Consider the following 26,017-nt stretch of genomic DNA (forward strand, 5'->3'; position numbering starts at 1 on the left):
CTCCGCCTCCCGGGTTCACGCCATTCTCCTGCCTCAGCCTCCCGAGTAGCTGGGACTACAGGCGCCCGCCATCTCGCCCGGCTAATTTTTTGTATTTTTTAGTAGAGAGGGGGTTGCACCGGGTTAGCCAGGATGGTCTCGATCTCCTGACCTCGTGATCCGCCCGTCTCGACCTCCCAAAGTGCTGGGATTACAGGCTTGAGCCACCGCGCCCGGCCAAGGATCATTAAGTGTTGTTCCATGGATTTGAGTTTCCTAAATTAAGGGCGGTAAGATCACTCACTCTTCTCCTAAATCCAGTCTCATAAAATAGCCTTCAAGTTCTTGGTGGTGATGTTGGGCAGTCAATTCAATAAAACCTTTCAATGACTCTCACACTGATAAATAAGTGGACACTGCAACAGTAGCGACGTCTCAAAAGCCATTTAGCTACTTGATACCTTCATGCCTACTCTATTATTCTTCCTAATAAAAGTTTCCTAAAATCTCCTAAACTCAGTTTTACTTATCTAGAAAACAATGAACACAGCTATGGAGCCATCGTATCCTGACAACCTACAAAGAAATACAGGTATTGGTAGGATATGCTATGATTAACCAGTTGTACAACCAAAGAAAATGTGAGACTTTGTTTAACAGATGTACTGGTGTTTACTGACACATTTAGGATCTGAATGAATTTTAAAAAGGAAGATATCCTAATAGATTGGGCATAGCAACCAATAGACAAGATCTTCTCACTTTGCAGTTTGTCAATTAAATAAAAATGGGGTTCTGTTACCTGGCTTGTGATTTTTTTTCAAACCTAATAATTATTTTTCTTTGTGGACATATTACACTCTGAATGCTTAGATTCAACCCATCTGCCTTACAAAATACCTACAAATCCAGCTTTCTACAGAAACAACACTGTCAAATGCTAGAGAAGGGGTTCCCATGGTTCCAACAACGGGAAGAGTATAAATTTAGGGACTCACTTGCCGAAGCCACGCCCTGTGGAAGAGGACCTCAAACTCCAGGAGGACCTTGGCCATCCTGTTGTAACTGCGAATTACAGGTTTGGCTTCTGCTGTGCTTAGCACAGTTGGATGCTGCTGGAAAAGCTGCATGGGCTGCTGAATCCTGTGAAAGAGCTGGCGGGCCCACAAAATCTTTCCAGCGATGGGAGGCTGGTTTCGAGCCAGAGGAGGGTCGTATTTCTGCTTTGTATACAGCTTTGAAATCATATCAATGTCAGCCCCATAGTTCTCAAGGATAAGTCGATATTTGTCATCAATACCAAGATTAGGTATATTCAACCTGATTTTTTTTTAAAAAAAGTTAAAAGCTTGAATGGAATAAAATAAGTAAAATACACAATAAAAATATCTAGTAATCTCATTTATTAATATTTATTTTTTTAAATGCTAATGGAAAAGAATGAGATATTTATGTGGAATATTAAAAGAACAAAAATAAAACTCATCCATAAAATGTTGGCAAAACTACTAACTTGGGAAGACTTTTTTCAAATTATCTATATATTAGGAAATATTCTTATAGGCAGTCACAAGGTACTTCAAAGCTAAGAGTATTCTCTATTTGCAGAAATAAAATAAATCCTGAATCCTTAAAAGGATTAATCCTCTGAAAACTTAAAACTATGACCTTGTAATCCAAATTGTCAAGAGAGTTTTCCTTTCCATCAGAATATGAAATAATAATAGGAATAACAACAATAAAAGCTAAACTATCCCAATTTTAGAAAATAGACAATTTCTTGAAACTTTTACCTTTCAAATTTCTTCAACATTCTTAGAGCTTGATTTGTGTTTTGAATCTTCTCAAATGTAACATCCATGAACTTCTGCAACTCGTTCTAAAATAGAATAAAATCTGGTGATGAACAATAGAATTGGGAATTTACTGTTTAGCAACAAGATAAAAGAGCTTTCCATTCTCTGCAAACACATATAATATGGAACAAAATATAACCAAAAAATTGAATGAGCTTAAAAGAAAAATAAATGCCCAGAAGCCAGAAACAAAGAGACTTGAAAGCCAGGGCAGCCATGGGAGTTGGCACCACGTCAGGTTCCATGGGTATTGGGCCAGACACAGAGCCTGAGGGGTGGCATTGGGGCCTTATCAGAATATGGGGAGAAGGGCTGTGGGGTCCTAACACTCTCAACAGATCCTGCAGAAAGCCGGGATCCTTGAAGTGCTGCCCAGTACATGCAAAGGGAATTGATTCACAAGTTGGGAAAGCTGCAAAGAGGCTTGACATCTGCCCAAACCCTTGGATAGTTGGGAAAAAAATCACCCTACAATGGGGTTCCCATACTTTCTCATCACAACCACTCACTTCTACCACTGGAATGCCAAAGCACCCATAGACAGTGCACAAACAAATGGGCAGGGCACTGTTTGGCTCTTGGACATAGTTTGCTGACCCCTGCCCTAGAGGAACTGAAATCCCACATGTGTGCCACACCTAGATAAGGGGTCCAGGTTTAAAATACACATGAAATGAAAGGGATATAACCCAAGACATTAACATAAAAGCTAGTCTGGGAAGGTAAAACCACTAGGACCACAGCAGAATTCAGGAAAAGCCACTCTACAGAAACACTTTCAAAGCCCGGGGCCAAAAGATTCCTACAGGGAGAAATCAATAAATACATAACTTCTAAAGAAGCTCACAAAGTTTTTGAAAACCCCATAAGAAAATGCTCTTTGAGAGAAAAGGAGCAGAATGCACAAACAGAATTAGTAACCAAGAACTACAAATGACAGAGCAGTCTAAAGGAGACTATGAAATAAGTATATTTAAAGTGATTAAAAAGTAAAGAAGAAACAGAAACCATAAAAAGAACAGAACAGAATAAAATAAGAGCACTCAGATTTTAAAACAAAATTTAGACATATAAAGGGGAACATAATTATAATTCAAAATACAATAGATGCAAATTGTAAACACCTGAAAAGAAAACTGATGAACTACAAGACTGTTTTCAAATAAAATACCCAAAGTATAGCCGAGAAATAAAGAAATGGAAAAATACAAAAAAAGACTTTAACAAACATGGAAGTTAGAAAAAGAAGGTGTAACATATGTCTATTGGAAATCTTGGAAGACGAACCTAAAGTATTTAAAAAGATAAAGGCTGAGTATCTTCCACAATTAAAAAAAGACTTAGTTCTCAAATGGAGGAAGCACATTAAATTCTGAACAAGAGAAATAGGTTTTAATCACACCTAAAACTCACATAAAGATGCCAAAGGTAAAGAGAAAAACAATATTAAAAGAAAATAATATTAATACTAAAAGAGAAAAATATTAAAATCACAAAAGGGAGAAATCAAATTATCTATAAAGCAATAACTATTTGATAACAAATACCTTGTTGAGAACAATAGCTGACAAAAATCAATGAAAAAAGATCCTCTAAGGGCTGAAAGAAAATAACACCCAAACTAAAATCACATATAAAATGAGAATAAAGTTCAAGATTGAGGGAAACCTTATAGGCATTTGGGTGTAAAGACTGGAAGAGTTTACCACTAACAGACTCTTGTTAAAACTAAAGGATATACTTCTTTAAGAACAATAATGAACCCAAAAAGAGGGAGAGATACAATTAGATTACTAATAAAATATAAGAATAAGCAAAGCAATCTGTAAACATGTTGCTAAATTTAATTAGCTATTAGTAACAACAAGTTTGAAAAGTTGAGCAGCAAAGGTAAAACTAAAATTCAAGACAACCATAGCATGATTGAGAGGTAGGCTGATAAAACAATTAAACTTTTTAAAGTCAGGTATATATGCTAAAACCACTAAAAATATAAATACAACATTAAAATATAAATAGAAATACAAATAGAAGAGGAATAAAGATAATAACAAAATGTAATCAACAAAATATAAAAAGAAAGAAGTCAAAGAAAAAAAGCTCACCTCATTGAAAATTCAAAATAGATTGTAGAAGTAATTCTAACCATACTAGAAACAACACTCAATGTAAATGGCTTAAACTTGCAATTAAAGGAAAGGGTCTCAGCTATTTTTTATATATACATATATAAATTATATAGAGAGATATGGATTATATATGGGTATGATATATAAAAATTATAGACATATGTATTATAGATACATGGATTTTATATATATGGGGATTATATATGTGCATGTGTTGAATTATATATAAGGATACTATATATAAATTATAGATATATGGATTTTATATATATATGGATTCTATGTATGTGGATTGCATGTGTGTGTGTGTGTGTATTATATCTATATAATCCAACCATTGCTCTTTTAAAGAGACATGTTTAAAATATAATAATTAAGAAATAGTAGGCCAGGTACAGTGGCTCATGCCTTTAATCCCAGAACATTGGGAGGCCAAGGTGGGCAGATCCCTTGACCCCAGAAGTTTGAAACCAGCCTGGGCAACATGGCAAAACCCTGACTCTACAAAAAATACAAAAACTAGCTGGGCATGGTGGCGTGCACCTGTAGTCTCAACTACTCAGGAGGCTGAGGTGGGATGATCATTTGAGCCCAGCAGATCGGGGCTGCTGTGAGCCAAGATCACACCACTGTGCTCCAGCCTGGGTGACAGAGCAAGACCCTGTTTCAAAAAAAACAGAAAATGAAAGAAAAAAAGAAATAGTAGGAAGTAAAAAAGCAGAAAAAATGTTTATTTCAGGTAAATAATAACCAAAAAAAAGTTGAAGTAGCCATATAAATAATTCACAAAATTGATTGTAAGACAAAGAGCCTCACTGAAGATAAATATGGTCATAATTTAGTGTTAATGGGAACAATTTCTGTGGCAGATATGCCAATTTCGAGTCAGTGTTTAACCAATTGAATCAAAATATATGCACAGATTCTTAGAAACCCATGGATCAAGCACGCTATGGTTTGAATGTCCTCTCCAAAACTCCTGCTGAAATTTAATTGCCATCATGATGATATTAACAGGCGGCACTGCTAAGAGGTTATTAGGCCCTGAGGTCTCTGCTCCCATTGGTGGATTAATGTTATCACAGGAGTGGGTTGTTATAAAAACGAGCTCAACCCTCGTTTATAAAGAAAATTTCTTTTCTTTATAAATCACCCAGTCTGCAGTTCTGTTATAGCAACACAAAAAGAACTCAGACAAAGAAGATCAAAAGATATTCAGTATACCACTACAAATATTAGAATAGCCAAAATCCAGTACACTGAAAACACCAAATGCTGCTGAGGATGTGGAGCAACAAGAACTCTAACTCATTGCCAGTGGGAATGCACAATGGTATGGCCATGTTGGAAGACAGTTTGGTGGTTTCTCACAAAACTAAAAACGCTCATACTACATGATCCCGCAATCATACTTCTTGGTACTCACCCAAAGAAGTTAAAAACTTATATCCACACAAAAATCTACACACCAATGTTTATAGCAGCTTTATTCATAGTTGTCAAACCTTGGAAGCAACCAAGATGTCTTTCAGTGTGTGACTGGATAAACTGTGGTACATCACAACTGAATAATGGAATATTATTCCATGCTAAAAAGAAATGAGCTATCCAGCCATGAAAAGGCATGAAGAAAATACAAACACATATTACTAACTTAAAGAAGCCAATCTAAAAGGGCATATTCTGTATGCTTCTGACTAGATGGAAAAGGCAAAACTACACAGACAGTAAAAAGATAGTAGTTGCTGGGAGAGGGAAGGATGAATAGGTGGAGCACAGGGGACTTTTCCGGTAGGAAAACATTTTGCATGATATTATCACGGTGGATGCACATCCTTATATATTTGTCCAGACCCATAGAATGTATAACACCAAGAGTGAGCCCTAATGTAAACTGTGGACTTTAGATGATAATGATGTGTCAATTTAGGTTCATCAGTTGTAACAAATGAACCACCCTATTGGGGGATGTTCATAATGGGGGAGACTATGCATTCTGGGGAGTGTAGGGGAATATAGGAAATCTCTGTACTTCCTCTCAATTTTGCTGTGAATCTAAAACTTCTCTTTAAAAAGTCATTTTTTAAAAATATTTAATGAGGACCTAAAATATTTGAATAACCCAATTAAAAGTGTGATATAGTGACATCAGAAGACCCCAAATCCTGACAGAAAACACTACTCTTTTCAAGTACACATGGAACATCTGCAAATCTTAACTACAAACTAGGCCACGGAGGACATCTCAGTAAATACCAAAATACTGACATAAAGTATTCCATGTTCTCCCATCAAAATATAATAATCTAAGTCAAAATAAAATAAGAGCCAATAGAATATAATAAAAAGCTAAAAATGTTTTTAAATAATCCATGAGCAAAATAACAAATCATAATGAAAATGATGTGATACTTTAAACTCAACAACAACATATGTACTACATATTAAAATTTGTAAGACACAGCAATAGTGACACTTTGTGGAAAAGATATAGACTTTCATGCACCTATTTTAAAAAGAAAAAGAAAAGACATTGAAATTAATGAGCTACGCTGTCAGTTGAAGAAAGGTAAAAATAATAAATCCAAAGAAAGAAAAAATGTTTTAAAGCAAAATGTAACAAAATTAAAAACAAAGAAACAAGAGACAAGATTAACATCTCCAAAGCTGCTCTTTGGGAAAAATAATAATACAGACTAACCTTTGGCAAAATTAAGCAAGAGCAGTGGGGTGAATGCAATTTCACACCGAAAGCATCTGTCAAATCAGAATCTAGCAGAACGAGGCCAGGCATGGTGGCTCACGACAGTAATCCCAGCACTTTGGGAGGCCAAGGCAGGTGGACTACTTGAGGTCAGGAGTTTGAGACCTGTCTGGCCAACATGGTGAGACCCCATCTCTACCAAAAATACAAAAATTAGCCGGGTGTGGTGGAGCATGCCTGTATGGGTGGTATTTAGGGATTCTTCTGAGAACGTCACACATCTTACACTATTATGTTACTGTGACCCTCCCCCAAAAAAAAATTGCACCAAAAAACTAAGCACAATTTATTCTTCGTGTATCCTAAGCTTTAGTGCAGAGCTATAATTAAAATCTAAATTTAGTTAAATAAAACATAGAAAAATTATTTCCTTATTTTATATTTCATGCTTCAAGACAAAGTGAACAACTTTTTTTCAACTTACCAGTCAGAAGTTTTAATTAAGTCCTTGCAAACTTGAAGAGACATTAATTGATGTAGTATTAAAATGAGGAGACTAGTTTGATATGCAATAAGAATTAGTACCGAAAGGGGTTTGATTTCAGTAATGTTAGGTCAGAAGTAATACAGTAAGACAACCAGTTGGCAGTATCCAGACCACCGCAGGAGACACTACCTGTGGAGGAGATGGAGCTATTGGCGGGGTGGGGAATGGGTAAGCTGCAAACCTGCCTGATACAGCAAAGCTCCAAAACAGAAAGATCTGGAAGCCTATTACAATACTTCCTTGCCCTCAACAGTTTCAGCTACTTCTACTGGAAGTATACGTATTTTTTAAGTGACATTATTTCTTCTGCTAAGTCCACATCCTAGGATGAAAAAATGTTCTTGCATTAAAAAACAGCACAGTTTGCCTACCTAAATAAACATCTACATTTTTTCACTACATAAAAAAAATCTCTATTTATAAATTATGAAAACTAGAGCATTTATAACCCTTCCACTGCCTCCCTCTCCTTCAGAAAACAGCAAATCTCTACTGAGCCCTAACAGTTTTTCCTGGTTTTCCTTGCCTTTCTACCCTATGGCTTCGCAAAGGCCTGGGCTGAACTCTCTGTCAACATGGAAGACCTAGACTTAATTTTCTTGTTCTGAGCCTTGGTCCCTCCTTACAGCTTGGGGGATCTGGGTTGTGGAATCTTCATATTCGTCTTCCCATTAGTTTTGGGGTCTCAGCTCCTACTCAGTTTTCTTTCAACTCAGCTTGCCACCTCAACACCCATCCTTTACTGAGTAGTGCCTTCTCCATCTGCTGGGATCAGCATGCTTCTAGACTTCCAATAGCCCACTTGGTTCCGACACGCTGCCCTCTTTGACCTGTTAGTACCAGCATGAACCCTAAATCTGGAGAGGATTCCAGGCTGTGATCCCTTTGACAGGGGAGCCCTGGACACCACCCTGATCCAAATCACTCATGAAGTCTTACACTTGAGATGCCACTGTTGCTGAGTCTCTCCAAGACTCCAGGATGCACCACCGCCTTTACTCCATCCAGAGTCGTGGGAAGGTATTTTTGCCCCAGTTTTATAAAGATGAGGGCTGAATTCATGAATGGGTGAGTATTTAAAGGAGAGATTGCAGAACAATTAGTTAAAAGAAAGAGAACAAAGGAATAAAGAAGCATAAGTCAAAAAAACTCATTGGCAAACCAAAGACAGAAGTGAACAATTTCTGAGGTGGAAGACACGACGGATAATAGTGTTGAATTTCTTTTAAGAAGGCTGAGTAGAATGGGAACTAATAGAGTAGTCCCCTCTTATCTTCAGGAATATGTTCCAAAACCCCCAGTGGGTGACTGAAACCAAACCCTATATATACTATGTTTTTGCCTGTACATACATACAAACATAATAATGTTTAATTTACAAAATAGGCAGAGTAAGAGATGAGCAACAATAACTAATAATAAAATAGCACAATTTTTAACAATATACTGTAATAAAAGTTATGTGAATGTGGCCTCTCTCTCTCTCTCAAAATATCTTATTGTGCTATACTCACCTATTTTCAGACCACAGTCGACCCTGGGTAGTTGAAACCATGGAAAATATAACCACAAAAACATATTTCTAGCATCAACCACAGCCTCCTCCTCTCTGAAGGCTTTCCTAACCCCAGCCAAGCAGAAGTATCAGATTACCTTTTCCTAGTTTCACATTATCAAATCCTATATAACGTTTTGCAGGCCTGATCTCCCAACACATTTTTGTAGGCCTTGAGTTATGTCTCTTTATTTTTGAATCCTCACTTTTTCACATAGTATCAGAGTAGTATTCTTTCGTAACTAGCCACTTTAGCCCCATTTGCCCTTTTTTAAATGCTAAATTCATTACTCTGTTCTTATGTATGTGCTTATATTTTAATCATTTCACCATCTGCCTCCTTTCTGACTATGAGCTGCGAAGGAATATCTACTTGATTTATTTCTATATTCATAACCTACAGCATAGAAGTGTAATACATAATTGCTGTATAGCAAATGCTTGTTTCATTGCAATAAATCTACATCTTCTTATTTACATATGGGAATAAAACATGATCCCTGCATTTGAGGTGCTCACCATCTATGTTCACGTATAAGCTACAGAAGTACAATGTAGTCAGACACTGCTGGGGAAACACAGGCGAACATCAGAATCTGCCATTATTCATCAATTTCCATCAAAAAGAGACCAAGATCCACCATCCTTATGTCTGAATCTGCCCCCAAAAGAATTCATTGCTTAAATTATTATAGGCACTCTTCCTTCCCATCAAATGAAGACTGCTGCATGCCACAATGGTTAAAAAAGTTGAATTCTAAAGCCAGATTGCCTGGGTTTCACCCCAACTCCACCCCTTGTTATGCCTGTGTTAGGCAAACCACTTCACCTCACAGGGAAGTTTCCCAGTTTCCCCCTCTGCAAAATGAGAGTAACAAGAGCACCCACTTGACAGCATTGTTATGATTATTAAATGAATTAGCACATACAAAGTGCTTAGAACAGTACCTGGCACATAGAATCAGCTAGCTTTGTTACGACTCATTCTAACACTGAACTCACTCCTCCCAAGGTGTCTCCTTTTACTTTGAAGTGCACACATTTAATGCAAATCAGAAACCCTGGGAAAGAAGAAATAGAGTGGCTATTTTCCTCTTATAGTCAGAAAGATAGACATTTGCACCTCACTGGGATGAGAAAATGTCCGCATATTCATTATGGTAGATACCTGTTGTGTGTCTTCCCATCTTACCCTCCCTGACTCCCCTTTCCTGACAATAAACATTCCCAATGACCCAGTGGATCCCATCCTGCCTGTGTCCACCACAGGATCTCACAATTGAGAGGCCCAGTACTAGGCACCTCACCAGAACTGACTAGCCCAACCCCTTCCTCGGGAATCTGGAGCTGGCCTGGTCCTGTGAAACAGCCTCAGAAGCTGTTGATGCCATAAACTGCTCATGTGAGCTGCAAGGCAAGATGGCTGGTCTGCAGTGAGCAGTGAAAGAAGGAAGAGAGAAAGGGGTTGCAAGATCAAGCAGGGTCCAGATGCTGAGTTGGTCCTGGCGCCACCGTTTCTAAGGCCAGTGGCAACCAGGCCTTGGAATCTGCCAGACATCGCTGACCATTTGCCTGAGCTACCTCTGGTCATAATCGTTGCTACACAGTGACAAATGGAAAGAAGCATCTATATTCTAATCATGCCGCAATGTTCAACAGAAGATGAAAGTTAACTTTCTAAGAACTTCAATGGCAGACATGTAGAAGTCTCATACACATCATTAGCCAAAGCTATATTTATGACCCTTTAATCCATGAAAAACAGCCTTCAATTATTAATCTGAAATCATGAAACACAGGCTGAGGTTGCTATCGGTCACCTCCATGATGAAGACACCTCTGCCTTCTGAATGGGTAATGATTAACAGCATTATACAGAAAGGAAAAAATAAACACACGACTGTCAACAGGAATTTTATTACACAACTTACATGAAGGTCATTAGTCTGCTTGCAAAACTCTTCATAATCTTGGTCAAAATCCATTTTCCGCTGGTCTAAGAAATTGTATTCCTTTTTCTTTATGGTTGCCACAATGCCCTGAAATATTATGAGATAAATTAGATAGTATTTCAATACTCTTAAATTACCTAACTAAATATGACCCTTAAATGTAGAGCCTATACAATAATTGCCAAAAAAAAATAAGTTTAAAGGAAGCCTCATTTTCTTACTCACATTGTTTCATGCTTGTTATTTTACAGGCAGTATAAGGTTGCCATGCTGCATTCAAAGAAATCACTTGGACAGTATTTTCATGAAGTTTTATGTATTTTTGAAAATATAAAATAAAATAAAAGTCACATCTGAAAATTGGGAAAGGTTTTTTTCACTAAAATTTTATTGTTAATCATACCTGAAATAAATGTTTAAAGCCCAGAGTAGAATTTACCAAAATATTTTGTGTTGAATAGTTTAAATCTTCTCAGAAAATAAATAAGGCTTTCACAGAACACAAACAATATAGGAAGAAAATAAATTATGTTATATCTACAGATGAGTTACTATCTTCCAAGCCCCAAACGTCTTAAAAATGTCAAACCGGAATCCACCACTTAAAACCTCTCTAAAATTAATTGCTGCCTACTGCCCTGCAAAGCTGCAGCCTGTGACTAGGAAAGTACAAACTAGGAAGTTCATCTCCTTGAAAATACTATTATCAGAAGCTTTGTTTGCTTTGAATAATGAACTATAATGCTCTGTGATTCTTCTTAACCAGGTACTAAGCCATTCTCAAACTCAGGTGCCCACACTGTTGACAGAAGCATATAATTTTTATGAAGAATATTGGGCCTCCTTCTTCTACAATCTCCTCTTCAAAGTCACTTCCATTTAAACATCAAATCTCTCAATAGACAAAAGTGTATAAACAGCATAACTTCTTGAATCAAGTTTACTGGATAAAACAACCTACTCTTTCATGCTGCATAACTACAAAATTAGTTCTATTTAGAAATTGTGTGTGTGTGTATGTATACATATACTTTTTTATATAACATGTATATGCATGGAATGTTATATAAAATATACATACACACAATATATATATATGCATGGAATGATACAATGTCTAGGATTTATAGTGTTGATATTCCTTAATATCAAACGAATCAAAAGTATCTGTGTGTGTATGCATATATACACATATATACACACACATGTAGCTTTCTAAAAGAAGTATGGAAAAGCTACTACATTTTGATGTAGTAATTTTAAAGATTTGGGGACTTGAGAAAATCCTGCTCTCCGATGGGATTTAATGGTCACTTAAGATTATTAAGTTAAATAAAGGAAATGATTAATCGTGACCTTTACACCAATTATTCAAACTCTATCTACTTAATTATTGTCTTGACAGATATTTATTGCACATCTACTATGTGTCAGTAAACTTAAAATGTTTCCTGCTATATAAAAATCTTTTCTTTTTCTCTCCCAAAACTTGGTATACTCAGGAAACGAAAAAGATTCCTTATATTGGTCTAAACTGTTAGAGTACAAAAATTAGTGTGTAGTGGTTAATTATATGATCCTTTTCAAATTCAAGTACCAAAAAAATTTAAGATTTAGTGTCAGTGTCCCTAAAAAAAGAAAAAAATTGACTATGTCCATATTAAGAATTTAAAGCAAATTGTCTGTAAATTGCTTTTCTAACATCTTCAAAATGTTATTAGGTCACTATGCCCACTTTCAAAACTAATATTAGTCACACAGATGTCATGACATGATAAAGCCGTTAAAAATCAAAATAATTAGGGAAGTCAGATCTAGAATAAAATCAGGTCCTTTATATTTTTTAATATGGGTCCAAATAAAATGCTTACATGCAGAGATAACTGAGTGCCACACAGTACCTGGTGTCAAGTAGTGCCTGACACAGTATAGTCTTCATTAAATATTTCTTGCATGAATAAATAAAATAATAAGTTACATTTAAACATTTTTCTTGTGCTACTAATGAAAATGCTTTTTTAATGGTGATTAATTTTAGACTATTGGAAAGTCATTCTTATAACCACACACCTGAAAAGAACATATTAGCACCATTACACAATTCTCAAATAAATCTAATTTCTTTATGGTTAAAAGGCCATAAGCTTATTTATATTTTACATTACAGATGGATGATTTGAATCATTCTAAACACTGTTATTTGCATAAAATATTGAAGTTTAGTTGTGGATTATGGTAGAAAATATAGCTTGAAAGTACAATACCTGGTATTTAGTGACCATGTCTTCCAGCCCTTCGATTGTGGAATCTTGCAGGACTGAATACGTCTTGAAGGTTGTAAAGATGTCTATTATCTTGCCAAGGCGTCGGTGAAAAGTTTCAAATTTTCCAAAAATATACATCTCACTAAAATCAAATTGTTTTGCATTTGGATTTTGTTTAAGCTTTTGTTTTGTCTTGTGAAAGCAGTGCTGGTATTCCTTAAAATCAGAAGAAAAACATACAAAAAATTACAACAAAGGGAACAAGAAATTTTATTTTCTTAAGTGAAGGTGACAGCAGAATTAGGATGGAATTGTAAGCCTTTTCATAGTTTCATGCCTTTGCATGTACTCACTCATCGGCCTGAAAAATCATCTTTTCACCTCCTCTAATCTAGCAATTCCAGATTCGAATTGGGTTACTCATGATGCAACTCAAAGGTGTGGCCTTCCCATCTTGGTCCCACGGTTTTGGCAATAGCATCCTTCTATGACTCTCTCTCCATTCATCTTTAAGATGCTTAAGGAAAACTACCTCATATTAGTTGTCTTTGTATCTCTAGTATTTACTGTGGTATCAGGACACAGTAGGCTCCCAAGAAGGGTAAAAAAAAAGTGAATAAATTTCCTAGGAAGGTATATTAACATTCCATTTTCTTAATAGTTAAGAATCACTGTTCTTTTTAGCAACCAATGATATAATAATTACAAAATGATTTAAGATGGTCTCAGCAAAAATAAGACAAAATAATAGAACATCTAAATACTAAACTAACCATTACCTGTTTCAGTTTAATCGCAGATAGTATTTTTTCTACAACAACATCCTGTGGCTGGTTCCAGATGGAAGCGGTTCCATTATTGGTAATATAGGCTTTACATGCAGATATAATCTGATTTGTCACCTGGGATTTTCCAATAAAATGATGTTAAGCACATAAAACAGCCATGGCTTGTAAACTGAACTAGAAGGTCCTTAACTCTTCTGCTTCTCAGAGTTCACAATCTTCTAACTTGAGCTTGGGTTTATTTCTTTTTCCATCACAGATGTAATCAACCAATAACCCTTTGATATTGTCAAAATCATTTGTGAAATCACAGAGTTGGAAGCACTATGGAAAATCAACAATTTGGGCCACCTTGTTTATGCAGGATGAATGTCTTAACCAACCATGGAATGATTCATTTCCTTCCCTTAAAACTGATGAGTTTCCACAAATCTCCTTAGGTAGCCTGCTCTAATATCTAACTCACAGTTTACTAGCACCATGTAAAGTACTGCCAATCCTGATCTTTTCATGTGACCAAGATCAGCAATGGAAATGTCAAAAGGAGAAGACCACAGAGAGAAGGAAAGCTAATGTACAAAACTACTAACATTTTATTCATCTCTCCAAACTTTACAAAAATCCTCAGAAATATATTAATTTTTTGCATAAAGCACAAGGAAAATTTAAATGACTATGCTGTATCCATGGAATGATATGATGCCCAGGATTTACAGTGCAAGGGGTGGGGGTATAGGTGAAACAAGATCAGCCATGCGTGGATATCTGCTGAATCTAGGTGATATATACATGGCATTATAGTATACAATTCTCTCTCCTTTTGTACCTAATTCAACATTTCCATAATGAAAGGTTTTCTATAATTAGATAAATGGTGGTTTCATTATTTTATGCTAAATCATGTTTTGCAAATAATATGCATAAAATCTAAATTAATAACACAAATTTACTTTTGGGTGTCATTTACCCAGGGAATACTCCCACAGCCCTAACATATAATTTTAAAGTATAAGGAAGTTGGGAGGGAATCTTGCAGTCATTCCTCCTGTCTACCTGAACTACCTATATGAGAGAAGGAAAAAGTTTCCCATTGAGCTCTTAAGGCTGGATGTCTTTACTCCCAGGAAGAACTGTGCTTCCTACTGCGTTAGTATTCAGAACACAAATCTTGATGAGTCAAAAACTCTTCTATTTTAATACACCATTTAAGATTTTTGCTTTGGGTCATTTACTTCTTAGAGACTATTCAAAATGAGAATAGCAACAGTGCTTACCATAAACATTTACGAGTTAGGACATAAGGTTTAAGCATCGTTATGTTTTTTGGCAGAATCATTATAATTGCTTTATAGATTCCTAGAACATTGCAAGTGGCTTTTATTACCATGATTACTGTTCTAATAACACCAAGTCAACAACTGTGGCATCAAATAAATTTGGAACAGTGGCATATGAAATATGAAACAGGAGATAGTCAGTTAAATACAGCTTTTCTTAATTAAAATTTACCCAGTAGGAATACATGATGTGCTAAACCACATAGGGAAAGAAATTCTAAGAGTAATCTTTTTTCATTTGTATTATATAAATAATAAAATATTTAACATAATGATTACTTTGGGAAATAATGCTTCACGATTTCCTAGGATCAACCTCTGACATAAATTTAATTCTATCTCTATTGATAGCCTAAGCCTTTTTAAAATTTTAAGATACATACATATTGAACTGAGCCAATATGGTAATTTTTAATTATCAAAAAATTGATCATTGGCAAAGAAATATAAATGAACATGAACTCTACATCATACACTTACCTTTACAAACAGAGATGTGATCTTCTCAGAGGTGTTATAGTAATGAGAGATATTATAGATCATTTTAATCGCATTTATAAGTGTAGGAATAGCATCCATCATGGATAGCTGAAAGATACCATCAAAGTTTTCAGAAAAAAATCATCAAATTCAGCAAAATTCTAATAAACCATTTCATCTGCATTAAAATAAAGTTTAAGAGATTTCTATTAAAGATTTTAAAATACTATCTAATGCTTTACATGAAAATAATATATTTAATATGAATTTTATTATATTAGTCATATATGGTTAATCAAATTTTATTTCAGTGGAAGAAACATTGACCTGCTGTTAATGACAAGCAACAGCAAGTTACCTGTTAACTATTATTAAGGATGAACTGTTAATAACAGTTAATGTTGTAATAAGTAAAAGCAGGCACTTCCTAAAGCTAAAAGATTAAAAGTAAAATCACCAGCTAATGACTTTTCCTACAGTTCTTTGAGATATATAGTTCAGAACGCCCTTTGCAATATTTAATGGAAAATGTAACATGCAATAAATGTTTTAAAATATAACATCTCATATACATCTTCAATAGATAGGAGATAGACTGTTTAGGGAAATAGATACAGAAATATAGGTATCTGTGTGTATGTGTATATACATATATATATATATATATATAATTTTATTGAAAATAAAGTTTCTAAGACCTTTCCAATGAACTGTAATATCGATGAACCAAAATTCAATATTCAGTTCAGCTAGTGCAAAAAGAGTTATCTATAGACTGAAAGAGTAGAAATCCTTAACTCACCGGATCACTGCTGTACAAAGGGTCACAACATTTTTCAAGTGTATACAAGTATTTCACATTGTCCTTCGCTTCATTAGTTGCATCAGTGATTCGAATATCCATCTCCCGCCAAGTCTAAGCACAATACGAAAAACCAATTTTAATGCAATTATTCACAGAGGAACTTCCAACATAACCGCTGCTAACAGTCACCACAAGTCCATTAAGCCAGACTTTCTGTGCATCTCACATAAAACTGACTCCAGAGAGGCGAGAGATATTGCTATGCTGGAAAGCAATTTTAAATTTTTGACTAAATTTTTTAAAGCATATCTTCCAGGGCTTCTCATATAAAATCTGTGCCATGACTATCCCAGAGCACCCAGAGGACAGCACCTCCCTTTAAACTCACACCTTTTCCCCTGCACCAGACCCATTTGATACCTCGCAACCATATTTTCTATCTTTCCTCTATTCTAACCTGAACTCCCTTCCTATATCCCTATACATTTATCCATTAATGTAGTAATTGTTTATTATCTGCCAACCATATGCCAGTACTGTGCTATGAGCTAGGAACTGAGAAATGGAAAGATAATCTAAAAGTGAGAGAAGTAAAAGGAAATTATTTAGCACGTCAATACATTCCATTGACTTCACAGAAGTCCGACTGATAGTATTTCTGAACTGTATTGCAAGGCTCACCTCTGCTATTTCATTGAGGAATAAGATAAAGTAAATCTATAGCATATTTATTGTAACAAATAATTATTGATTATTTAGATTATTTGCATGTATCAAAACATGCAAATAGCTAATAACACCCATGCAAATAGTTAACAAATTGTCTTTCCAGCACCAATGCCAGGTGAGTTAGGCAGCCTCTATGATGGTCCCCAGTGACCACAAACTCGCTGTATTCAAGCTCTTGTATTCGTCCCTTCTCCTTGATCATGGACTGAATCTAGTGACTTGCTTCTAATAAGGAGAATATGGCTAAAGTGATGGGATGTCACTTCTAGAATTAATTCACATAAAGACTGTGGCTTCTAGGATGGGTGCTCTCTTGCCCTCCCTCACTTACTCCCTTTAAGGGAAGCCAGCTGCTATGTTCTAAGCTGTTCTACAGAGAGGCCCATGTGGGAAGGAACTGAAGGAAGCCTCTAGCCAACAGCCAGCAAGACACTGAATGCAGCAACAACCAGATGAGTGAACCCAGAAGCAGATCTTCCCCAAGTTGAACCCTAAGATGAACCCACATCACAGCTGCAGCCTCATGAGATACCCAGAGTCAGAGGCACCCAGCTAAGCTGCACCCAGATTCCTGGCCCATAGACTCTGAGATTAAAATATTGGCTGGGTTTTTTGTTGTTGTTGTTTGTTCTTTTGAGACAGAGTCTCACTCTGTCACCCAGGCTGGAGTGCAGTGGCACGACCTCGGCTCACTGCAAACTTCTGCCTCCCGGATTCAAGCGATTCTTCTGCCTCAGCCTCCCAAGTAGCTGGGACTACAGGCACGCGCCACCATGCCCAGCTAATTTTTGTACTTTTAGTAGAGATGGGGTTTCACCATATTGCCCAGGCTGGTCTCAAACTCCTGACCTTGTGAACTGCCTGCCTCAGCCTCCCAAAGTGCTGGGATTACAGGTGTGAGGCACCGTCCCTGGACTATTGGCTGCTTTAAGCTGCTAAGTTTGGGGGTTGTTTGTTTTGCAATATAAAACTAATATAAAAGGACTAAAAAATAAATATGGATTGGGTGAGTTTTCATTATTTTTATTTCTAGCTTGTCTGAAATCATAATATATAGATATATGTATATAAACATGCTATCATGTCCTGTCTTAATTACATGCAATGCCCTCTAATAACACATATACATACGTGTACACCAGCTAACAAATGTCTTTAATTCAAAGACTATTGCCACAGCCTCCAAAATGATAGGAGGGAAATATTATGTAATTTTAAATGTTTTTCCTCAAGGTATAACAACATTCTTTGCTCCTAATCACTCTATAACTTTAAAATATGCATAGAGAACTCGTATTCCCTTTTCACAAGGCAAAATGAAATGGCTGACGACCTTCAGCAGTTTTGACCTGGCCGCTGCAAGCACTGCCAGCACAGCCTTCACATCTGGGCTTTTCAGTTGTTCCAAAAGGTAGTTAAACTTGGAGAGTCTTTTTTTCCAGTGCTCCAGCTCCGCTCGTGGCCCAACGTCATCCGCTTCCTTCCGCAGCTGATTGTTTTCAGCAAGAACCTGCAAATGCGCAGGGAAAACATGGGCCATTGCATGGGGCGGGAGATACTAAACTTATACGCAAGCAAAAAAAATAAGGAAATCAATTATCCTATCTGGATCATGATGTATGTGTATTCCATGCTTCCAATAACAATCTTGCACTAACTTAGCATGTATCCATTTTTAAAACTTCAGCAAAAATTTCTTTGACCTGTTTCAACTGAAAACCACTTATGCATTCCTCATATGAAAATAGCTTATATTTTGGGGGGTTTTTTAAGATTTTTGATTCGTACTTTTTTCTTTTATTAATGCTTATTTTACATATTTATGGGGTACATGTGAGTATTTGTTATATGTGTAGAATGTGTCATGATCAGGTCAGAGTATTTGGGATATCATCACCTTGCATACTTAACATTTCTATGTGTGGGTAACATTTCAAGTCCTCTATTCTAGGTATTAGATTGGTACAAAAGTAATTAGCCATTGAAAGTAGTGGCAAAAACCACAGTTACTTTTGCACCAACCTAACACTTTGAAATACACAGTATACTGTTGCTAACTACGGTCACCCAATCTGCAATGGAAAACTATCTATTTAATGAGCTGTACTGAGCTTCTGAAGGCCTTGACCTCCGGAATTTTTCTTGGCTATTCATTTACTCTATAACCTTGGAGGAACATGGCCTTGTTAAACTGCATGGTTCAGGCTAGTGGATTTTAATTGTGCTTACTTTTCAATGTAATGTCCACCTTCATTCCTTCATTGAGAACTTTTTTGAATTTTTTTTTTATCGTTAAGTCTCAAGCTCCCTTTTGGAGGACATACTAAATTAGAAAACTCCTCGTCCTTCTACAGGGGTTCTCTCCAAAGTAAATTAGACCTTGAGAAAAGAAACTGGCAAAGTGCAGCCTTTGAGTGGTGTAAGTACGTACAGCCATTTTCTTTCATTTCTTAGAAGTCTTACTACCTCTTCTTAATTCATGACAGTAAATGAAAACCACATTGGACCTCTCACCTCCTCAAGGATTTACAGTAAAACTCTTAACAAATGGAATGTCATATGTGAATACACCTTCTTCCATTGTCTAGTGAAGTAACGTGGCACCTGAAATTGATGTTTGGTTTCTCAAAATTACCTGTTCTGTCTGTTTGATCCATACTTTCATACAATCCTCTATGTTTGCCAAGGTCTCAGGGTTATTTGCTAGAGTCAAGCAGTCCGTAGGTTCCTTTAGATTTTTCAGTTCAAGTATGTCACACTTTTGAAGATTCACCTAATTAGAATGAAAATTAAATAATAAGATGATGCTTTTGTAAAACACACAGACCATGGGCCCTGTGTTTTCCATTTTGCTGCACTCTTGACAGTGCTCTGGAAAGCCCATCGGGTAGCACATACCTCCTCTCCACTCCCACGTGCCTTTGTCCACGCTGCCGCGAGACTGACGGAACCTTCGAACACTTCCCTGTGATCCTACACACCCTCACAATTCAACCCAAAGCCCGCTGCCCTCTCCCACTCAGAAAGAATGCCTCCTCCCACCTGGGGATCCATCCTATTTTGTTAATACTTTTATTGCAATACGAAGTGGACCCATATGAGAAAAAACACTGCTTTTTTCCACAGAATGTCAACAATTTTTATTTGGTCCAATCTGCATTTTGGTCTGCCCTCCATCACAGTTAATCACAAATATAATTCGGGTGTTAGCTGGAGTCATCCTGTGTCTGTCTGGATAAAATTTGCTTAACTCCCCCATTCCACATCCTTTGGAAAGCATAATACCCCTTCCCCAATCCCAGCAGGATCAGCATTCCCGGGAAAGGAGGGCAGAGTGTCACACTGTCATCATGACCATAGGATCCATTTCCCTACCTGCGCCTACATGCCTGATCTGGGCTCTGTCGTCTCTCTTATTCCCTTATCTTCTCTCTCTCTCTCTCTTTCTCTCTCTCTCTCAATCTCTCACGCTCTTGCTTTATCTTTATCTCTCTCTCACTCACACACACACACACACACACACACACACATATGCATGCATCCATCAACCTCTGCCCCAAGTAATCACAAACACAGACTTATTATAAACAGTACAAATCATACAGAAGCTAAATCTCACGTTTGCCAAAATTATTCTTAAAGGCCCTTTTGATCATTGACTGAACCACAGGATCCAACTTGCTCTCTCCAAACATATCAGTTCCTCTTTCCTTCTTCTGCTTCTTCAGGATCTCTTCCCACCTCCATCTGCTGCCCACCACACACACAGACACTTCGGTTCCAAATTCCTTTCATTCTAGGATGCACAGCAATGCCACAAGCATTTCTGACTCTTGCCTTTGGAGACACTCATCCGACTGACAGGGTAAAGCCCTACATCACTGCCAACGTTTTTATGGAACCCCTGAACGTGTTGATCATTACAAACTGTAGAAATTTAAATCTAATCACCATCACGTCTTGAAGGAGCAATAAAATTGCCTACCAAAATTTTTGAAGAACTGCAACATAGAGGAATTAAGACCATCCAAGAGAAGCATTACACACTTATGTACTGTGCTTGTTGACCACCTGATCATTTTTAAAGGAACAGCTTATTCATCCTCACCTTCTCCTTCAAACTCTCCTGTGCACCCGACAGGACATTCACAAAGCCTTCCAGGGAGCTCAAGAACTCCTGCCGAATGTTAGCTGCGTCCTGAAGGCCCTCGAGCTCGCCCCAGCCATGGCTCGTGGCTCTGAGAGCAGGAATGAAGATGTCGGACAGCAAACGTCTCACGCTGTTGAGCAGGCCTCCATCTGCCGCATCTAACATGTTAAAACTCACCTCCTGGAAAACAAGCAGGAGATCTTCTATTGTAAAAACGATCCTCAAATGCAACACAGCTACTAAATCATTTCTTAAATGTTGTCACCTTACCAAATACCCAGTAAATTATTAGTTTGTGCCAGGTGTGGTGGCTCACACCTGTAATCCCAGCACTTTAGGAGGCTGAGACGGGGGGATCACTTGAGGTCAGGCATTCGAGACCAGCCTGGGCAACATAGTGAAACCTCATCTCTATTAAAAATACAAAAATTAGCCAGCCTTGGTGGCGTGCACCTGTAATCCCAGCTACTCAGGAGGCTGAGGCAGGAGAATCGCTTGAACCCAGGAGCCGGAGGCTGCAGTGAGCCGAGATGGTGCCACTGCACTCCAACCCGGGTGACAGAGCAAGACCCTGTCTCAGGAAAAAAAAAAAAAAAAAAAATTAGTTTGACAACCTTGTTAAGAAATAAGCTTTACACTATTCTAAATTGTAATCATCAAAATAAAAGCATGAAATAAATAGAATACCAGATGTTTATCAGTTTATTTGCTCCAAGAAGATAGTACACCCGTCAGAGGGAAGGGGAAAACTTGTACAGATGCACTTTACTTTGCACAAAAAAATAAAGTTATATATCCACTTTCAGAAATCTTAACTTAAATGTATAAAATTTGCCATTAAGTAAATTATACATGGGGAATTCTTTAGAAAAAGAAAGCCCTCACTGTTATACACACACCCAGAAGGTTATATCAACTCGTGTTAATAAATTGAATATTAAGTCCTCTTACTCAAAAGATTTAAAGGGAATGTCCTCTTAATTTCTTGCTTTAAAATTTTAAAAAATACTTCTCTGAAGGTAGTTTTAGATACTGTAGTGAGTATACTATGATTGTCTCCACCGGAGGAATATTTGTGTGCAAGTTGTGTGTTTTTTGGTAATTCAGAGTAAACAATGGCTCTTGCCCCTTACCCGGTGGATGTTGTCAGGGGTGATGGCTTTGGAAGGGTCAGTCCTGATGAAGAACACACATACCCCAGTAAGAGCCACATCTTTTCCCTCGGTCACGAACACCTTAGGTTTTTTAATCTTTCCAGAAACAAGATTTACCCCTCCTAGAGAGCCAAGTTGTCCTACAAAAGCAAAATAATTTTAGTTTCACAAATGCTTTTTACAGTCCATGTGGTTGCCTTTGGAATGAACTTTCTTGTTAAAATATTGCCACTGTTGACTTGTCCATGTGCCTTAGGTGGGTCCACCTCTTGAACAATCTCTAGCATGAGCCCTATAGGGATCTAAAGAAGTCTGTTTGATTCCAGATCATAGGTTCACTTCAAAATTGTTGTTTCGGGGGCAGTGAAAAGAGGGAAGGAGGACAAAGTACCTACTGGCATGTACTGTGTTCCAGACCCTCTGCTAGGTACCCTGTGTACATTATTAAAACTCACAGCCCAGCTGGGTGCAGTGGCTCACGCCTATAATCCCAGCACTTTGGGAGGCTGAGGCAAGCGGATCGCCTGAGGTCAGGAGTTCAAGACCAGCCTGTCCAATGTGATGAAACCCTGTCTCTACTAAAAATGCAAAAATTAGCTGGGTGTGGTCGTGGGCACCAGTAATCCCAGCTTCTTGGGAGGCTGAGGCAAGAGAATCACTTGAACCCAGGAGGTGGAGGTTGCAGTGGGCAGAGATCACACCACTGCACTTCAGCCTGGGCAACAGAGCGAAACTCAGTCTCAAAAACAAAAACAGCTCTGAGGCAGCTGTGACACATTCCAAGTCAAACAGCCAATAGGTGGCAGAGCCAAGGTCAAAAACCTGCTCTGACTACAAAACTCGGGACCCCACTTCCCCATGCTGTCCCTACTCTGTCATACTCAGCATGCTTGGTTATCTTTCAAATACTGCTGGAGTCAGGGTCTTGTAGAGGTAGGATTAACAGTGTGGGCTCTAGAGTCAGACTCTCAGAACTTCAATCTCAGGCTGCGCTCCCAGCCATGCGACCTTGGCAAGCTACTTTATCTTTCTGTGCCTCCGTTTTCTCATCTTCTCATCTTAAAAATGAGAACAATATGGCCAGGCGCAGTGGCTCATGCTTGTAACCCCAGCACTTTGGGAGGCTGAGGCGAGCAAATCACCTAAGGTCGAGAGCTCGAGACCAGCCTGATCAACATGGAGAAACCCGTCTCTACTAAAAATACAAAATTAGCCAGTGTGGTGGTGCATGCCTGTAATCCCAGCTACTCAGGAGACTAAGGCAGAAGAATGACTTGAACCCGGGAGCTAGAGGTTATGGTGAGCCAAGATCGTGCCATTGCACTCCAGCCTGAGCAACAAGAGTGAAACTCCATCTCAAAAAAAAAAAAAAAAAGAATGATACTAGAACTTCTAGAACTTAGCATCTGAAATTATTGTGAAAATCAACATGCTGTATAAAGCCCTTAGAAAAGCATGTAAGAATATTAGCCTCTGTAAGCCTTATTATTATCAGTATTTGAACAGTCATCTTTGATTATCCAAGCATTTGGCTCATTGAGTAGATAATTTAAGTACATAGAATATACTCTGAACTATTCCTTTGTGTTCTTACATGTCTAAGAAGTATTTAGATCTCCAAATGGACTGGTAGCTCAATCAGGATCACTGGGGTGGGAGGATGGTGCTGCTAATGGTGGACTTTGGGATGGGAAGTGGACCAGAAGTTGAATCCTAAAATCCTGGGATTGGAACCTCTTGGAGTAATCCTCCCTCAGGGATCATCCTCCCATGGTGCTAGGCTAGAGACCTTGACAGGGCTTGGACAGTGAACCCTCATTAAAGGTAACTAGTAGATCAATCTCCCCCTCATTCAAAATTGCATCCCACTCCTGGCTAATACCACCTGGGTCTCATGAGTAATAAGATGTTAGGCAACAAGTTTCAACCAAGGCACCAAGGCATGATAGACATCAGAAAACAGAGTTTCAAAGGAAAAAGAAAATTCTGCAGAAATTTCAAAGTGGTTGTCCTAGAATTGATTAGACATCTTCTCCCTGGCCCCCATCAGAATGCAAAAGGGTCAAGAGCGTGTAGACTAAGGAAGGATTTTGTGAGGACAGTTGTGCTAAGTATTAGTCCGTTTTCATGCTGCTGATGGAGACATACCTGAGACTGGACAATTTACAAAAGAAAGAGGTTTAATTGGACTTACACTTCCACATGGCTGGGGAAGCCTCACAATCATAGTGGAAGGCAAGGAGGAGCAAGTCACATCTTACATGAATGGCAGCAGGCAAAGAGAGGATAAGACCCAAGCAAAATGTGTTTCCCCTTATCAAACTATCAGATCTCGTGAGACATATTCACTATCACCAGAACAGCACAGGAAAGACCTGCCCCCATAATTCAATCACCTCCCACCAGGTTCCTACCATGACACGTGGGAATTGTGGGAGTTACAATTCAAGATGAGATTTGGGTGGGGACACAGAGCCAAACCGTATCATGCTATGCAAAGGGTGAGGTTATAAAGTGTTCCTACTTTTACCTCAGGTCAAGAATGAGACTGTAACTGTCCCAGCTTGCCCAGGACAGGGGGGTTTCCTGGGATGCAGGACTTTCTGTGCTACAATTAGGACAGTCAGTCACTCCAGTCAAGAAACAAGGTCTTCAACTCAACCACCTAAAGAGCTTGATTTATGTCTCCTGGAGTTAAGGAACAAAGTGACTGTGATATGACACCTGACCAAGAAATCTAAGCACAGTGCTCAATAAGGCATATAGAGAGAAACTGGACTGTACTGGGAGCTAACAGCATGACTATGGAGGGCAGGGACCTAGGAACCCAGGTGGGGGCCCTGCTGAAAAGATCCAGACTGAAACCACCTTAAATCCTACTCAAAAGGAGCACCTGAGGGAGGATGGGACAGAGTGAGCGAGACTTAACGCTACCAAATTTCAGAGGCTATCATCATCAGGACAGCCTGTCACCTCAAGAGAACCCACCACTGTGCCCACAAGAGCAAGGTAAGAGTGCAAGGTCAGCAGCTCACGACAGCGCCAGTCCAGTAAAAACTTTCCTGACCCCCTTCCCTCTTACCTCTGCCCTGCCTCTGGCCTCACACAGTCAGGACCTTTAGTTAAACTGATGTGGACAAGGGGTGGAAGACAAAGGTATAGAGAAGAGCACATGGTCCTCCCTCTTCTCCTACTGAGAACTTCAACCTTCAGAGAAATGGGGGACTCAAGGGTGATGAGGGAAGAATATTTCACTTTCCATCAACTGGACAGTTTTTCTTTTTGAGTTGAGGTTGTGTTTGTAATTTGAAATGACTATAGACATTTTTGTAATCTAAGAATGTCCAGGAAAGTCATGAGATTGCCTGCATTCTAATCCAAGTTCAGAAGAAGAACTATCACCAGTGAGAAGATTTAAAGGTTAAACTTGCTTTTATGTTTACATCCTATGAACACTTCTTGGTCCAAGCAAAATTTACACAGAAGGTCAGTTTCACCCAGTGCTCCGTTCATGGATAAACTTGATCCTTCATTTGAGGTTATGTTTTGCAATCTGGTGTAGAAACCAAAGCTTCTATCTCTTGATTTTTC

The 26,017-nt window shown here is 38.0% G+C and overlaps 1 protein-coding gene across 1 annotated transcript in view; it reads right to left on the reverse strand.

Moving 5' to 3' along the window:
* The window catches only part of DNAH5 (dynein axonemal heavy chain 5), a 242,913-nt gene that overhangs the window by 210,792 nt on the left and 6,104 nt on the right, over positions 1-26,017 (reverse strand). Inside the window, 11 exon segments of the mRNA XM_017893302.1 lie at positions 978-1,299; positions 1,773-1,858; positions 10,702-10,809; positions 12,987-13,202; positions 13,766-13,888; positions 15,589-15,696; positions 16,391-16,504; positions 18,456-18,632; positions 19,758-19,895; positions 21,231-21,452; positions 22,406-22,566. Of these exon segments, the coding sequence (XP_017748791.1) occupies positions 978-1,299; positions 1,773-1,858; positions 10,702-10,809; positions 12,987-13,202; positions 13,766-13,888; positions 15,589-15,696; positions 16,391-16,504; positions 18,456-18,632; positions 19,758-19,895; positions 21,231-21,452; positions 22,406-22,566 (1,775 nt within the window).

This window comes from Rhinopithecus bieti, unplaced genomic scaffold, assembly GCF_001698545.2.
Source record: "Rhinopithecus bieti isolate Rb0 unplaced genomic scaffold, ASM169854v2 scaffold_22165, whole genome shotgun sequence".
Taxonomy (NCBI): Eukaryota; Metazoa; Chordata; class Mammalia; order Primates; family Cercopithecidae; genus Rhinopithecus; species Rhinopithecus bieti.